At 69.7% G+C, this 15,327-nt stretch overlaps 2 protein-coding genes across 2 annotated transcripts; both read right to left on the minus strand.

Moving 5' to 3' along the window:
• Positions 1 to 967: 967 nt before the first annotated feature.
• KCNH4 (potassium voltage-gated channel subfamily H member 4) lies at positions 968 to 12,836 on the minus strand. Its single transcript, XM_050911859.1, is given in 17 exon segments — positions 968 to 1,344; positions 1,347 to 1,440; positions 1,514 to 1,590; positions 1,678 to 1,793; positions 1,936 to 2,303; positions 2,416 to 2,488; positions 3,356 to 3,722; positions 3,825 to 4,074; positions 4,515 to 4,714; positions 4,995 to 5,189; positions 5,436 to 5,643; positions 7,149 to 7,306; positions 7,540 to 7,783; positions 8,819 to 8,969; positions 9,143 to 9,278; positions 9,409 to 9,642; positions 12,761 to 12,836. Coding segments are annotated over 17 exon segments (3,324 nt in total).
• Positions 12,837 to 13,891: 1,055 nt separating this feature from the next.
• HCRT (hypocretin neuropeptide precursor) lies at positions 13,892 to 14,988 on the minus strand. Its single transcript, XM_050911864.1, has 2 exons — positions 14,968 to 14,988; positions 13,892 to 14,335 (listed from the first exon to the last, which is right to left on the minus strand). Exons 1-2 carry the CDS (start codon positions 14,986 to 14,988, stop codon positions 13,892 to 13,894), a joined length of 465 nt encoding a protein of 154 aa, XP_050767821.1.
• Positions 14,989 to 15,327: the final 339 nt, after the last annotated feature.

The raw sequence follows: 15,327 nt of genomic DNA on the forward strand, positions 1-15,327 counted from the left end.
TTCCGCCTTTACCCGTTCCGCTTCCGGATCCTCCCGCCCCTTCCGCTCCCAGCCCGCCGGACACAGGCAGCGGTACCTGCCAATCAGCCGCGCCCCGCCTCCCCCGCAGGGGCTCCGCCCCCTCGCGGGCGCACCGCCTCACGTGAGCCGGGCGGCGTGACGTCAGGGCGCGTCCGCCGGCGGGGGGAGGGAGGGGTGGCGATGGGAGCTGTAGTCCGGGGGGAGCGGGGAGCCCCCGGCGGGGATCCGGGAAAGGGGGTCCCGGCGCGGGGGGGCGAGCGGCGACCCTGGGCAGGCCCCGCGCGGGGGCGGGAGAGCCGCGGGCAGAGACTCACCCGGAGCCGGGGCTGGAAAAATAGAGCCTTTATTTCCCGATGGGGCGGGGGGCGCGGGGGGGGGGGGGGGAACACCCTAACCTACCGCCGCCGCAGAGCCGACAGCCGCGGAGCCGGGCGGGAGCAGCCGTGACCCCCCCCCCCGGAGACACCACACCGCCCCGCCGAGCCTCCGAACCGCCCCGCGCACAAAATCTGCCGCCAGCCCCTCCCGGCCCCGGGGGGGCAGCGCTGCCCGGCCCCGTCCCACGGCCCCGGTCACGGGGGGCGGGGGGGGGGGTCCCGGGAGGGGCTGTCGGCCTGGCCCGGTTGTAAAAAAGACCCCGTGGGCAAAGAGTATAAAATCGTATCAAAATCCCTGCTGGTGTCGGGCCGGGGCGAGCGCTGCACCCTGGGGTGCTCCCGTGGGAGCGTGGCGGTGGGTGCGGGGTGCCCCCCGCTGCTGCCCTGCTCCGGCGGCCGCCTCCCGGGGGGCTCGGGCTGGCGGAGTCGGACCCGGTGACCGGGGCGAGGCCGAAGCTGGCGTGTCCTGGGCAGCGAGGAGGGCAGAGCGAGGCGGCGGGCGAGGGTCCCGCAGGGCGAGGATCCCTCGAGGGTGAGGGTCCCCCGCCGCCACCCCGATGCCCGTGGGGTCAGTGGGAGCTGGTGGAGCTGGAGCGGGGCTGCGGGTGGGTGCGGGGCCGACCACCGGCCGAGCAGCCGGGGAAGGAGTGGGCAGAGCGGGGCGGCAGTGAGAGGGGCTGCAAGTCCGAGGCCCGGTGGGGATCAGGGCTGGGGGTGTCCCCCCGCGGCGGGCACAGCCCCTTGGCACCCACCCAGGGGTGCGTGGGGGGGCTGGCAGTGGCGTGGGCCGAGCGGCTGCGGACAGGGCAGCGTTTGGCCCGGGGGCTGGCGGAGGGGGAGCTGCAGGAGCTGGGGGGCACGGGTGGGGGTGAGGGGGGCACCGAGGCAGAGGGTGGCGAGGGCCGGGGGGGCGGCGAGGCAGCTGCGGGCAGGCGGTGGGGGCAGGCGGGGGCTGCGGGGTGCCCAGGCGGCCCTGGAGCAGCTCCATCATGCGCTGCAGCTCCCGGCTGAGGTGGGAAACCTCCTGGTTGAGGTGGTTGATCTGGAAGGGGAGGGAGAGCGGTGAGCACCGGCGGATGCCCCCGGCCAAGCCCCCCGCCCCGCCCCCGCCGCACCTCCTGGTTGAGCCTCCTGATGTTCTGCTTTATCTCCTCTGCTTCCATCGCCAGGGCTGGGCCGCCTGTGTCGGTTCCTGCCGGGGAAGACACGGCCGGTGGCAGAGAGCTCCCCGAGCCCCCCAGCCCCACGGCCAGCGCTCCCGGCCGTGCCCAGCGGCTGCTGGAGGTACCTGACGTGGGGGAGTCCCTCGCCGCGCTCTGCGGCGGGGGGTCCATGTTGAAGCAGAAGGTTTGTGGCTCTGATGTCCCGCCATTGTCTTCGATCCCGTCCACAACTCTAGGGCAGGGAGGGGGTGAGGGCTGGCCATCATCACCCCCTCGCCCCTCTGCCACCATTCCCAGTGGCCTCCTGGGGCCCCATGCAGCCTAGCCAGCAACCCACAGCAGCGGGATGAGCCACTGGCATGTCCCAGCCTTACCTGGGGCTGAGGTCCGGGGGGCCGTAGGCGTGCAGGGAGGGGATGAGGAGCTTGGCCGGCCTCCTGCTCACGCCACCCTCCTGCTCCGGGAGCCGGGTGTCCCTCCGGCACTGTGGAGAGGGGCTGCGGCTCCCGCTGCAGCGGGCCGGGGAGCGGCAGTTGCGCCGCAGGGCTGAGATCTGGCACAGCTCATCGCCCAGGAGGCTGCTCAGGGAGCCGTGGCGCGCCGGGCTGCTCAGCTGGGGCAGCAGCAGCTTGCGGCGGGTGATGGTGGCGGGCGAGTGCTGGAAGACCTCGTCGGGCTCCTCCTCGTCCTCCAGGATGGAGGGAAGGGGCTTCTCCGGGGCGGCACCGCTCTCCAGACGAGGCTGTGGGTGGGTGCAGGGAGGAGGTCAGGGCTGGTCCCCGTGCAGGTGCCAAGGCCGAGCATGGCCACCCCTGCCCCGTCCTCCCCCCGCCCGCCCCCAGTGTGGCACAAACCTGCGGTGCCTGCGACAGCCGCGGGGACCGGGAGTAGCGGCAGAGCCCCTGCGGGGAGAGCAGACGGTGCCGGCTCAGCAGCACGCGGGACCCCCGCAGCTCCGTGGGGACCGGCCGCAGGCAGACACAGTGCCGGGCATGTGCCCACCCCTCCCCGCCTCGGCACGCAGCCCTCCCAGCCTCTCGGTGCCCCCCTGGACAACCAAACGTCCCCCAACCCCATCAGCCCCAGCACCAGCCTCCGCAGCCCCTCGCCCGCTCTCCTTCCTCTGCTGCTGTCATGACACTGATGAGCCGCCCGACCTCAGCCTGTGTGTCCCAAGCCGGAGTCAAGGCTGTGCCCCAAATCCCAGCCCCGGCTCAGCCATCAGAGCATCAGCTCTCCCGGGAGCGTGCCACCGGCCAGGGGAGGGTGCACAGGGCTTCTGCAGGACCGGGCAAGCTCTGTTTGCATCCTCCACCCCTGGTTTATTGATACCTCTCCTGGGCGATGGACGTGTTGGGTTTTGGTAGGGTTATGTGGGATCTAGAGAGTGACCTCCTGCCCCACCTCTGCAGGGCCTGGGGGCGGTGGGTACCGGGGGGAGATGCTCTGGAGGAGCCCCTGGCAGCTTGGTGCCAGCGCAGAGCCAGCAGCAGAGACGGGGGAGGAAAAGCGCTGCAGAGCTATTTCTGCAGCAGAACATCCCGCCGGCTGCCGGAGTTGGCAGCGTGACTAAACCCGACAGCCCCCGGCACTGCCTCCTGCGCACTGGGGGGGCCGTGCCCCGGCTGCCTGTCCCGCAGTGCCCCCCCCAGGCCCCTCCACCCCCATTTCCAAGCCTTCCATCCACCTCAGCCTCCTGCATTGCGAATGCTCTTGCTTCCAATTCCCCAGGTTGCACGGAGCCGAGAGGAGCCGGGCCGGGACGTACCTGCACGGCCGGGGTGGCACAGCCGCAGCCGCAGCCCCTGCCCCAGCCTCGGAGCCTGGGGACCACGAGCAGGGAGTGGACAAACTCCCCTGCCGTGGCCGTGCGGAGCCCCAGCCCTGCTCCGGTCTCCGGGGCCGTGAGGACGGGAGGGGGCCTGCGAGGGAGGACACGCACCCACCTCCATCTCGCTGCCCTCCCGCAGGTTGAAGGTCAGGTCCTGGTGGATGTCCGCCGTGAACTTGCTGGCGTACTCGGGGTAGAGCTGCAGCACCTCGCAGAGCCCCCGCAGTCCGATGTACTGCAGGTCGCAGTAGGTCAGCGCCTTCACGTCCGCGTTGCTCTTGATCACCTGGTCCGTGCTGCACAGGTCGGCTCCGATCAAATCCCCTTTTCCTGCAGGAGGGGACCAGGGTGGGCTAGCGGCACAAGCCCTGGGCCCCTCACCCGGCCGGGCAGCAGAAGGGGCTGGGGGAGAGCCCACCCGCCTGCCCTCACCCAGGATGGCCAGGACCACGTTGTCCTTCAGCACCTCGAGGGAGCCGGAGCAGACGAAGTAGTTGGCCTGCAGCGCATCGCCCTGGCGCAGCAGGTACTCCCCCGGGGCGCAGAACGAGGTCTTGATGTGGAGCGAGAGGGAGCGGAGGCAGCCCCGGCTGGCCGTCTCGAAGACGGGCAGCTGCAGGATGTCCTTGTTGAGGTGCATGGCCACGTCCGCACGCAGCTCATCGGGGAAGTCATGCAGCAGCTGGGGAGAGCAGGGCCGGGGTGCTGGGGTGCGGGTGGCAGGGAGCAGCTTTCCCCGCAGCCTGACAGCCCCAGGGGACAGATCCCCCTCCGGAGCGGAGCATCTCGCTGCTCAGCTGCCCTGGCTGCCTCGGCAGAGCCCAGCAGTCCTGGCTGGCAAATGCAGGACAGCTCTGGCCGTGGTGATGGGCTGCCTCTGCTCCACGTGCCTGTCCCACTCCCTGTGCTGGCGGGACTCTGCCCCAGACCTGGCACGCAGCTCTGGTCGCTCCAGCAACAGAGCACGGACATGTGCACATCTGCACACCCGCACGCTTGCACACACGTCCATACACACACACTCGCCCTCTCCTAGCTGGCCCTGCCAGCCCCATCACCCCCACGCTGGGTGCAGGACGGGGGGCCGGAGGGGGCTGGCCCAGCCCAGCCAACACCTCCTACCTCGTTAGCATCGATGCCATTGTTCACCGACCAGGTGGTCTGGAAGTACTCCAGCATCCTCTGCTTGAGCTGCTGGGGCAGGCGGTGGACGCGGATGAAGTCCTTGAGGTCCTTCATGCGGGTGTGGTAGAGCGAGCGGCGGGAGTACATGCGCTGGATGATGGCTGTGACGTTGCCGAAGACGACGGCGTGCATCAGCGCTGGGGGCCGGGAGGGCAGCGTCAGGCCCGCCGAGGCGCCGGCTGGGTGGGGGCTGCGTCGGACGGGGGCCCAGGCAGGGTCTGGGCTCAGCCCCCGCCAGCAACGTGGGGTCCAGGGGTGCAGCACGGGGGGCTTCTCCCTAACCCCATCCCCAGGGCTGTCCCATAGGGCACACGTGTTCTTTGCCTCCCCCGGTGCCCTGCCCGGCTGCCTGCCGCACCCGCTGCTCTGGCAGCCGGAGATGAAGCCCCCCAAGCCCTGCCCAACTCCCCGCCTCACCCCCGATGAGCATGGTGCAGATGGAGAAGATCTTCTCAGCGTCGGTGTTGGCGCAGACGTTGCCGAAGCCCACGCTGGTCAGGCTGCTGAGGGTGAAGTAGAGGGAGGCGATGTAGGCGCTGCGGATGGAGGGGCCCCCCACTGAGTTGTTGATGTAGGGAGCCTCCAGCCTCTTGCCCAGCTCGTGCAGCCAGCCTGCCAAGCACAGCCAGGGGTTAGCGCTTGCCGAGGGGGATGGAGAGCACCTCCCGTCCCTGCTCCGGCCTCGCTTCGCAGGCAGGAGCCAGCCAGAAGGGCTGTAGCCCCCGCCGCTGCCCGTCCCATGGGATTGCCCTCTGCCCGCTCCCTCCTGCCAGTGGCACGCAGCGGCACAGGGGGAGTGGGGCGTCCTGAGCGTGCCCCCACCCCGCGCAGCCCCTGCACGCAGGCAGCCCTGCTCACCGATGTCCCAGGTCTGGGGGTCGTTGCTCTCCATCTCCTTGCGGCCGATGACGTACCAGATGCATGCCATCCAGTGGGCCAGCAGCGCGAACATGGACATCAGCAGGGTGAGCACCATGGCGCTGTACTGCGAGTAGCGGTCCAGCTTCTGCAGCAGCCGCAGCAGCCGCAGCAGCCGCACCGTCTTCAGCAGGTGAACCAGCGAGGTCTGGGGAGCGGGGCAGGCGAGTGAACCCGGCGGAGCTGCAGGCAGGGGTGGGAAGGGACCCTCCCTGCCTCCCCCCGGGGCAGGGACCCTTCACCACCCCCACAGCTGCCAGGAGGGTCATGGGCTACGGGGCCAGCTGGGAAGGGCTCGTCCCCAGGCAGCCTTCCACCACCGTGCCCAGCATCCAGCAGGCAGCCGGGGTCACAGCTTGTCAGGGCACCAAATCACTCTGGGAGATTTGAGGTGCTGGAGAGGGGCAGGGAGGTGACTGGTGGGAGGGGGAGCAGGCAGCAGGGGCTTTGCTACCAGAGGCTGCGTTTGGTGAGGCTGTGCTGGCGGAAAGCTGATCTAATGTATTTGCGAGGGGAAGTCTCAGCAAGATGCTGTGCCTTGCCTGCAGAGATCTTGGACAAAGAGAGCCAGAGATGCCCTGGCTTAGGCAGGTGGGTTTGGACGCGCAGCGATGCCGAGCGCCCCAGGGCCTCCCACCTCGCACAAAGCTCCTGTCTCCTTCTGCCTCCTGCCAGTGCTGCACCGGGCACCGCGCAGGAGCCCAGGGCTGTGGACCGGGCAGGGGCACCGGGCAGGGGCTGTGCCAGAGCAGATGCTGGGGCCAGACCCCACTGAGGTGGGTCAGGACGGAGCCGCTCCCTGGGTGGCTCAGCTCCACTCAGCTCCCCGCTGCCCAGAGGGTCCCTGCCAGGGCTGCCCATCCTGCCAGCCACAGCTGCGTGCCCCCAGCCCCGGCAGAGGCAGCAGCAGCAATGGCCCCTGCGGCCACGGCCCCAGGAACGCGCCCCTGCCTCGGCTGTGGTTATTTTCCTGCCAGGCAGCACTGCCGGGGTGTGAGTGGAGCCGGGTTTGGCTCAGGGGGGCAGTTCAAGCCCCAAGTGCCCTTGTGCTCCCCGCACACTGCTCTGCCTCCAATAAGCGTAATTACAGCCTCTGCACTCGCCTCCCTCCTCCCCTCCCTGCCCCAATTAGCAGAGGGTGGGAAGGTGCTGGTGCCAGCAGGGCGCTTGCACAGCCCATCGCACCCGCTGTGCCACGGTGCCCCTTGAGAGCCCGGGGAGGCTCAGGCTGGGACCTGCCTTCGTCACCGGCGTGAGCCCTGTGTGCCTGCACGCGTGGGCACGCCCCTGCCAGAGCAGGCAACGTGCAAGCGCCCCTCGCTGCGACGGTGTGCATGTGTGCACAAGGTATTTGCACGCGGACGTGGAGCTGCTCAGAGCTGCCCTGTACCCTGGGCAGAGCACAGGCGTGCTGGGTGCTGGGTGCAGGGCAGGCGCCTGCCTGCAGCTCCTGGATCGGTGCCTTGGCAGTTGCTGTCATTTGTGGCAGCCTCTGGTTAAATTAAGATGCGTGGGAGGCTTCCCGCTATAGCTGCCATCGCTGCTTCCCCTCACTGCCCGCGCCGCTCCCAGACAGGCACGCGAGGAGCGGATCCCTGCGGAAGGGGCCACGTCCCACCCGCTGCCCCCGCCCACGGCGTGAGCAGCACTCACCACGGTCACGTTGAAGACGTAGAGCAGATCGAAGGGCAGAGCGGCGATCAGATCCACGAAGAACCAGGTGGCCACGTAATGGATGCAGATGGAGCGGGGGTCGTACACCACCTGGCCCGACTGGCTCACGTACGTCGTCCGGAAATTCAGGATGATGTCTGCCCCGGGGAGAGCAGGACCAGCCCTCACCGTCCCTGCCGCGGCCGGAGGAGCTGGGCCGGGGTCCACGGCCAACCTGGGTCCCGCTCCCGGGGTGCTCGGCACCAGCAGCAGGGGCAAAGCGATGCCAGCTCCCCTCTCCATCACCCCTCAGGTCCGCTCCTCTGGCCACATCCCTGCCCCGCCCAGCCACGTCCCCCATCCCAGATGGGTGCTCGGCCCCTGGACCTACCCAGGATGAAGAGCATCTCCACGGCAATGTCACTGACAATGGTGCTGCGGGCGGCCGAGAGGCTGTCCTCCGTGCCCGTGAAGCAGACATTGTAGGGGACGGTGACGGCCACGTAGAAGGTGGCCAGCAGGATCAGCCAGTCCCAGAGGGCCTTGAAGATGCTGTAGTGGAGCAGGATGAAGCGGGACTTCTGCACCGAGGCCACTTTGTACTCGGGGATGGACGGCTTGTTCTCAAACACGTTCTGGGGGAGCAAGCGGCAGGGTGGCACATGGATGGCGCAGGGGCCGTCCCCACGAGGGGTGGAGGCCACTGCACCCCCCTCCTCCTGAGTCCTGCCAGCCTGGCTGACACCCCCTGATGCCAGAGTGATGGACACACTTTTCCAATGGGGCACATGGGCTGCGCTGAGGTCACCCTCCAAGATGGGCACAGAATGCCCGATTACGGCACATGAATTAACGCTATGCTAATGCTATTAACCGTAATCCACTGGCACTGCCAGCTGCTGCCCAGAACTGCCTCAGGTGCCAATTCATGTGCTGGGACAGAGCCACCCCCACCCTCTGCAGGGACCCGGCGCTGCTGGGGGGCAGCGAGAGCCCAGCCTGGGCGAGGGGAGAGCCGGGTCCATCCCACCCAAGCCCCCAAAATTCAAGACTGGCACACTGAAACCCTTTGCCTGCTTGCCAGCTCTGGGCCCCCGGCCACTCTCAGCTGGTGACAGACCCCCGCCCTGGCCCCACGTCTGCAGGCGGTGCCCATCGCTGCAGCCATGCCCTGGGACCCTGCGCTGGGGCACCGCAGCCACACAAACAGGCTGGCACAGAGACGACACCGGTCCCTGCTGCTGCTGGAAGCCCTGCTGCTCGCGCGCCCGCGGCTGCCGCAGCCTGGTAACGGCGCTCCCCAGGGCCGGCACGGCTGTGCTGCGAGCGAGCGGCTGGGTTTTCCTGACAGCTAACGTGTGAGGAGAGACACAGCCCTGTGAGAGCTGCCAGAAGATCTGTTCTCCCCACGGCAAGCTCTGGGCACCCGCTGCTCGCTCTCCTGCTGCCAACAAACCACATTTGCAGCCTGGACCACGGTGTGGCTGCCAGGGATGGAGGGCATTTCGGTGCCTGGGGAGGCCAGTGAGGTGCGTGCATGGGAACAGCATCCCAGCGAGACCAGGCTCTGCTGCAGGGCTGGTCCCGGGACAGCTGCAGCACCGCCAGCCTGCCCACAGCCCCAGCCTGGGAGGCACTGGGCTAAGCTGAGGGCTCCCCCAGGTCCTTACGCGGTTGATTTTCATCTCGCCGTGGTCCCGCCGGGCAAACTGGCTGCTGAGCCGGTGCAGCACTGTCCGGCCCTGCCTCCGTGCTGCCCGCAGGTGTGAGCTCCCGGGCTTCTTGCTCCTCTGCTTCTCTGCAGCGGACAAGACACGCTGGGTTAGTCGGAATGCTGTGCCTCTGCTGGTGCAACAGAGCAGGGGCTGCTTTGGGGACCCCTTCTTGCACGGGTGCACGAAGGCAGGCAGGACCCAGCAGGGAACTGGGAGCCCGTTTGCCACGTGCCCGCTGCGCACCCCGCTCCCTGAATCCCATCCCCATCCTGCAGCCATGGCTCACCCTCCTTGTCGCCTGGGTGGCTCCTGCCCCGGCTCTCTGTGATGTCCTTGAAGGAGAAGAGGAAGAGCACCACCTCCCCCTTCTCGTTCTTGATAGGCATGATGTCCAGCAGGCACCAGAAGGCAGCTCCTGCGTGGAGGAGAGGGGTGGTGAAGGCAGGACAGCCCCCTCGCTGCTTGGTGGCTTCACCCCGGGGCCGGCACGGGGCCGAGTCCCAGCCGGAGCCGTGGGCAGGGACCCAGCCCCATGCACCACTCACCACCCTTCTTGTAGAAGCAGACCTCGGTCTGGTACTCCTGCCTGCCGTCCAGCACCTTCTCGATGCGCTGCAGGACGGGCTCGCTGGTCTCGGCCCCATAGAGGAAGCGGCAGCTGCAGTTCTTCTGCATGACCTCGGTGCGGGCGAAGCCGGTGAGGTCGCAGAAGCCGTCGGAGCAGTAGACGATGGGGAAGCCGCGGCGGACCTGCGCGTTGGCCAGGATGAAGTTGCTGTCTGAAAGGAGACGCAGCTGCCACTGAGGGCTCAGGGCCACCCTGGGGGGCACAAAGGGGAGTCCAGCCCTCCCGGCCCCCCACGGGTCCCTCTGGGAAGCAGAACCAGGTCTCCGTCCAGCTGCCAGCTGCCCCCAGCCGCTCCCAGAGCTCGCTCATCCCCTGCCCTGCTGCCCCCAAGGCCCCGTCCCGGGCAGGACCCCAGCCCCATGCACTGGAAGGGGAAGGAGCCCAGATCCAGCTCCCGGCTCCCACCGCCAGAGACGCGATCCCGAGCGAGGCGATTCACGCCTCCCCCTCGCCATCTGCCGCTCCCACCTCCCGCCGGGGCTCAGGCAGCTTAGCGGGAGCAGCGGCAAACCCAGCCGGGTGCTGCCAGCCCAGAGGTGCCAGGCTGCGGTGCTGCGACCTCCAGCTCCAGGCGCGGCGGCGCGGCACCACGGCACCGCGGCGGCACCCGCCGAGAGGGTGGGAGAAAAGCCACGAGCCTGGGGTGAGTCGAGGGCCTGTGCTGAGCTGGCACAAGCTGGAGGTGAAGGGGAAATGCAGCGCCCTTGGTCTGTCGCAGCACCGCGGAGCCTCCCCAGCATCACCCCTGCCGCGGTGGGGAGATGGCACCAGGCAGAGGAAAGCCTTTGCCAGCCCCGTGCCCTGCCCAGCCGCAGAGCGGCCGCTTTCTCCCCGCAGCCCCCCAGCCGCGGGCCGGACAGGGGCTCTGCCCCCGGGGCCGCAGCGGCTCCTTGCTGCAGGCTCTGCACCAGTGGGACAGACGGCTTCATGCTAAAAAAGTGCCAAGGAAGCGGGGTGTGCGGCCGGCGTGGGCTGTGTTTGCACCCTGCGAGGACAGACCACGGTGTCCCCTGCTCTGACACGGTCTCCAGCCCACAGGTCCCCAGCCCAGCACCCCTGCACCCCCACAGCCCAGGCACTAGGAGCAGTCAGACGTGGTCTGCCCCCTCTCACAGCGAAGAAGGGGAGCCCACAGCAGATTACAGCACCCGTGCACCGACAGCAGAGCTGTGCCAAGGCAGCGCAGGCAGGGCAAGGGCAGAGGAGGTTGCGGGAAGGAGGGGATGGCAGCCACAGGCAGCCCTGGTGTGATGGGGGTGCAGCGGGGCCACCACAGCACAGCTCAGCCCAGGATTAGCTTGGAGAAGCAAAAATAGCTTGAAGCTGTGACTAAGGCCAGATTTTGGCTCTGGGGAGCCAGGATTATGGCGTTGTCCAGGATGTGTTATTAGAAAAGAAAAAAAGGGCTTGCATTTGGGAGCAGCTCTGCCGAGCAGGGGGATGTGGCCCTGCGGGGCTGGCAGCCCCCTGCCACGGTGGCCAGCTTGCCTGGACGGGCACCCTCGGGCCCAGTGGGCAGCGACTGCCTGGGAGAGGCAGGGTTAACTCGCACGGCGTATCACTGCGGCTAAAGCCCCTCTCCATGGCAGATAAAGCCGATAAGAGACACATCAAACCCGCAAAGCCGGACACTGTTTAAAAGTGCCTGGAAGGTGGGCTGGTGCAGCTGAAGGCAGGATGCTGCCAGGGTGCTGTGGGGCAAATCCCGTCTCCCCGGGGCAAATTCCCAGGGCTTTGCATCGGGGTGTTGCAGGCAGCTCCCCTGGGGACCCTTCTCCTCGGAGAGCCAGATCCAGCCCTGGGGAGCTGCGGAGGGACAGCCGTAGGATCGCCAGCGCAAGGCACATGCGGCTCTGCCCTGGCACCTCTGGGCGCAGCTCGGGCTGGGCTGGGGAAGGCTCAGGGGGCTGGCTGCCTCGTTACGCATTACAGTCTCAAAGGTGACATCCCAAATGAGAGCTCCTATGGGCAAACGACACCCTGTGTCATCTGGGATGCTCTGCATCACACCAGGCCAGGAGCCAGCCCAGCATCGCAGCCAACACATGCCCCAGGGTTGCTCCTGGTGCCCCGGTGGTGCTGTGGGAGGTGGCTGCAGGCTCCGGTGCCATCTTCATGCCAGTGCCTCCCAGCAAGGTGAGAAATGTCCAGCCCTGCAGGCAGCTGGCCCAGGAGGCCCCTGCTCCAGGTGATTTTGGGGGGTCGTGGGGCATCCCCAGGCGGCTGCATGGTGCCAGTGGTGCCAGGAGCTGGCACATGGCACACCGGCATGATCCCCTCCCCAATGTGTCAGGGCTTTAATCCATCCTGGCCCCAGCACATGGACATGGACATGGACATGGAGGGGAGCCCAGCTCCCGGGGACACACCCGCAGCACCTCCAGCCGTGGGAAGGGGCCCCAAAACGGACGGTGCTGGGACAGCACAGGCCCAGCTCCTCGCCCCTGCCAAAACGCACCGCTACCGGTGTCCACCTTTCCCAGGGACGTAACCCCAAGCAAGCGGGCGCTTTGCTAACCGGGGGCTCGGGGTGCACCGGCCTGTGCAGCACTGGGGCTTCCCTGCGGTGTCCGTCGCGGCAGCGCTGTGTGCCGGAGAGGTGACAGGCACAGGCTGCGCCCCACGGCCGCCCCCTGGCTCCGGGGGCCCCCGGCTCGGGGGGCTCCTCAGGGCAGCACCCCGAGCCCCGCGCGCCGCGGGGTCAGGCACGACCCGCACGTCCCCCCCGGGACCGGCCACCACTCGGGCACGGGACGGGGCAAAGCCGGGCCCGCGGGGGCTCCCGGGGCAGCCTGGGGGGGGTGAGCCCGGCCGTGCCCGCTCCCCGGGACCCCCCCCTCGCCCCGGCCGGGGCCCCCCCGTGTCCCGCGCGGCCCCTCCCGCCGCGCCCGGGCTCTGTCCCTGGTGCTGAGCGCGGCGGCACCGGCACCGACCGCGGGCCCCGGCAAGCGGGAGCGGGGAACGGGCGGCGGGGAGAGCATCCCTGCCGCACCGCGGGGGCTGCCCGGGACACGGGGGACACGGGGGGGGATCCGGGAGCACCGAGCCCGGCCACGGACACGGGGAGGGGGGGTCCCCCGGGACAGCGCAGAGCGCGTGGACGGTCGCGTCCCGCCGAGCCGCGGGGGCCGCGGTGCCGGGCCGAGCCCCGGTCCTCCCCGCCGCTTCCCGGGGGGCAGCGCCTCCCCCCGCCCGGGGCCCCGCCGTGCCCAGCGCGGACCCTCCCCGCTCCCCGCTCCCCGCCGGCCCGGCCCCGGCCCCGGCCCTACGTGTGCCATCGAAGCGGGTGGCGATGGTGTCCAGGAAGGTGTTCTGCGGCGCCAGCAGCCCCTTCATCACCGGCATGGTCCCGCCGGGCCGCCCGCCGCGGGGCCGCGGCCGCGGGGCTGGGCTCCGCCGTCGCCCCGGGCCCCTCCGCAGGTGCGGCCCCGGTGCCGCGGGCTGATCCCGGCTCGGCCCGGCCCGGCCCGCCCGGGGCTCCCGCCCCGCCCCCGCCCCGCCCCGGGCCCTGCGCGCCGCCGGCACCGGGAGGGGCCTCGGCACCGGCGGGCACCGGCACCCGCCCGGGGCAGGTCGCTCTGCCCCGGGGGACACCGGCCCCTCGGCCCCGGGGGCACCGCGCTGGTGGCGCCGGGACCTGTTCGGCACCGGGACCCGTCGCACCGGCACCTGCTCGGTACCAGCCCGCTCGGCACCGGGAGGCACCGGCCCTCCCGGGGTCCGTGGAGGCTGGGGAGGGGGCAGGACCCCGCGTCCCCGGGGCCACCTGCTGAGGGACACCAGCCCCAGCCCCGCCGCTCAGGGCTCAGCCCTGGGGAGGGCCAGCCCGGGGGCTGCAGGGCAAGGCTGTGTCCTGCAGGACCCCCTGAGGGGCACCCAGGGGTGACAGGACCCAGCCGGAGCCCTGCCCAGGACCCTGAGCAGGGACAGGGTGGTGGGAGGGTGGCAGGTCAGGGCCCTGCGGCCGTGACAGGGTCACCAAAGACTCCCTGGTGCTGCAGTGGGGGATGCTCCAAGCCCTTTAGGGGGGCTTCACAAACACCCTCCGCGCCTGGGAAGCCTGGTCGAGGCTCGGTTCACCCCAGTTCTGGTCCTGCATCCGCCCGGCCGGGCCCACGTGCACCCCTGGTGCAGGCACCACAGACAAAGGCACCAGCCTCGCCGGCTGACCCGGGGCAGAGCTGTGCCCCCCAGCCCCTCCCCAGAGAGAAGGCAGAGCCGGGTAACGTCAGGCTACCATTTATTGTAAAAGGCCAGCGGTACCTGTGGTGCCCTGAGCAGGGTCGGCCAGCGCCAGGAGGAGGTATGTAAAAGTGCTATTTACACCGAGCTCCGGGTGTGTGTCCCCGGGGTCTCTCCCCCCAGGGATCACCTCCCTGCTCCCGCTGCCCCCACCCCTCTCAGTAAAAGCTCTTTGCAGCTCCCTGGGCCTGGCTCTTGGTCAGGTCCTTCCCCGAGTGTCCCTGGCACTCCTTGGGGCTGGCAGGGCTGGCGTCAGCGCCCCGCAGCACCGGCGTCGGCTGGGTGTCCGCGCCCACAGGGCAGCCCGATGCGTCGGGGCAGGCAGTGTCAGGGTGCTCCCCGCGCTTGCCCATGGTGAGGATGCCCGCGGCATGGTTGCCGGAGCTGTGCAGCAGGCGGTAGAGCCGGCTCTGGAAGGCCGGCGGGATGCTCTTCCTCTTGCCCAGCGTGAGGATGCCGGCAGCGTGGTTGCCCATGCCGTGCAGGAGGTCATAGATGCGGCAGGAGCAGGTCTTCTGCCGGCAGCACTCGGGCAGACTCTGCCGGGCAGTGGCCAGGGAGCAGAGCAGGAGCAGGAGCAAGAGGCAGGCAGCTCGCTGGAACTGCCGGAGCAATGGGCAGCGTTAGTGCAGGGCAGCCAGCAGTGCTGGAGAGGGGGGGGCTGCACAGCCCCAGGGCTGCCCCCCGGTCCTGCCGTGCCCGCCGGTGTCTCAGCTCCCATCTGCCGTGGTTGCTGCAGCACTGCCTGCTCGTCCTCGCTGCCACGGGGCCCAGCCCCACGCCCAGAGCATCGCCCTTCAGCGCCCTGGGGCACAGCCAGCACTGCACCCCCAGGGAAGCTGGGAGTGCTGCTCCCCGCACCCCCCCAGCCCCAGTAACCGCAGCCCCCACCCACACTCTGACCAGCAGCCAGACGCAGGTGCCCTCACCGGCACGCCTGCCCTGCTCCGGCACAAGGCAGCCGTGACAAACACCCTCCCCTCGCTGCCAAGAGCCACGGGACAAGCAGTGACAGCACCCATGCTCGACACCGCAGGCACCACGTGCCCAGCTCCCTCTCGAGGAGCCCACATGGGGCTGAGCCCCCCTGATCAGCTGCTGGCCACAGTCGGGAGCCCTGGGGAGGAGCTGCACGCTCCGGGCTTCCCGAGAAACTGGCCAGGCCCTCCCGCACTCCCAGACCCCCGGCCCCACATCCCGACCTCTCCCCCATTGCCGCCCTCCCTGGCCCCACCTTGGCGTTGGGCACCTCCATCCTTCCTGGGGTCTTCAGGCGGCCGAGCGGCGCTGGGGCATGTCCCGCCAGGCAGCCAAGAGCACAGCGCCCTGCGCTGCCTGCCGCTTTATAGGGCCTGGCACAATAGTGCTGCCAAAAATACCGTCGGGGCCAGGTGGGAGCAGCCGGTCTCTGGGAGACGTGGGTGCGCTGTGGCCGGTAGCTCGGAGACCAGCCAGGCCTTTCCCCTCATTTGCAGCTCCTCATTGTGTGGGTGCTCACCGGCCGGGCGCGGCGGCCGGGGCGCGTGGCACTAATGAGGCCGTAATTGCCTGCAGGCCCCGCAGCCAGGCCGGCACAAAGGGGATGAAGGTCAGC

The sequence above is a fragment of the Gymnogyps californianus genome, chromosome 28 (assembly GCF_018139145.2).
Source record: "Gymnogyps californianus isolate 813 chromosome 28, ASM1813914v2, whole genome shotgun sequence".
NCBI classification, from domain to species: Eukaryota; Metazoa; Chordata; class Aves; order Accipitriformes; family Cathartidae; genus Gymnogyps; species Gymnogyps californianus.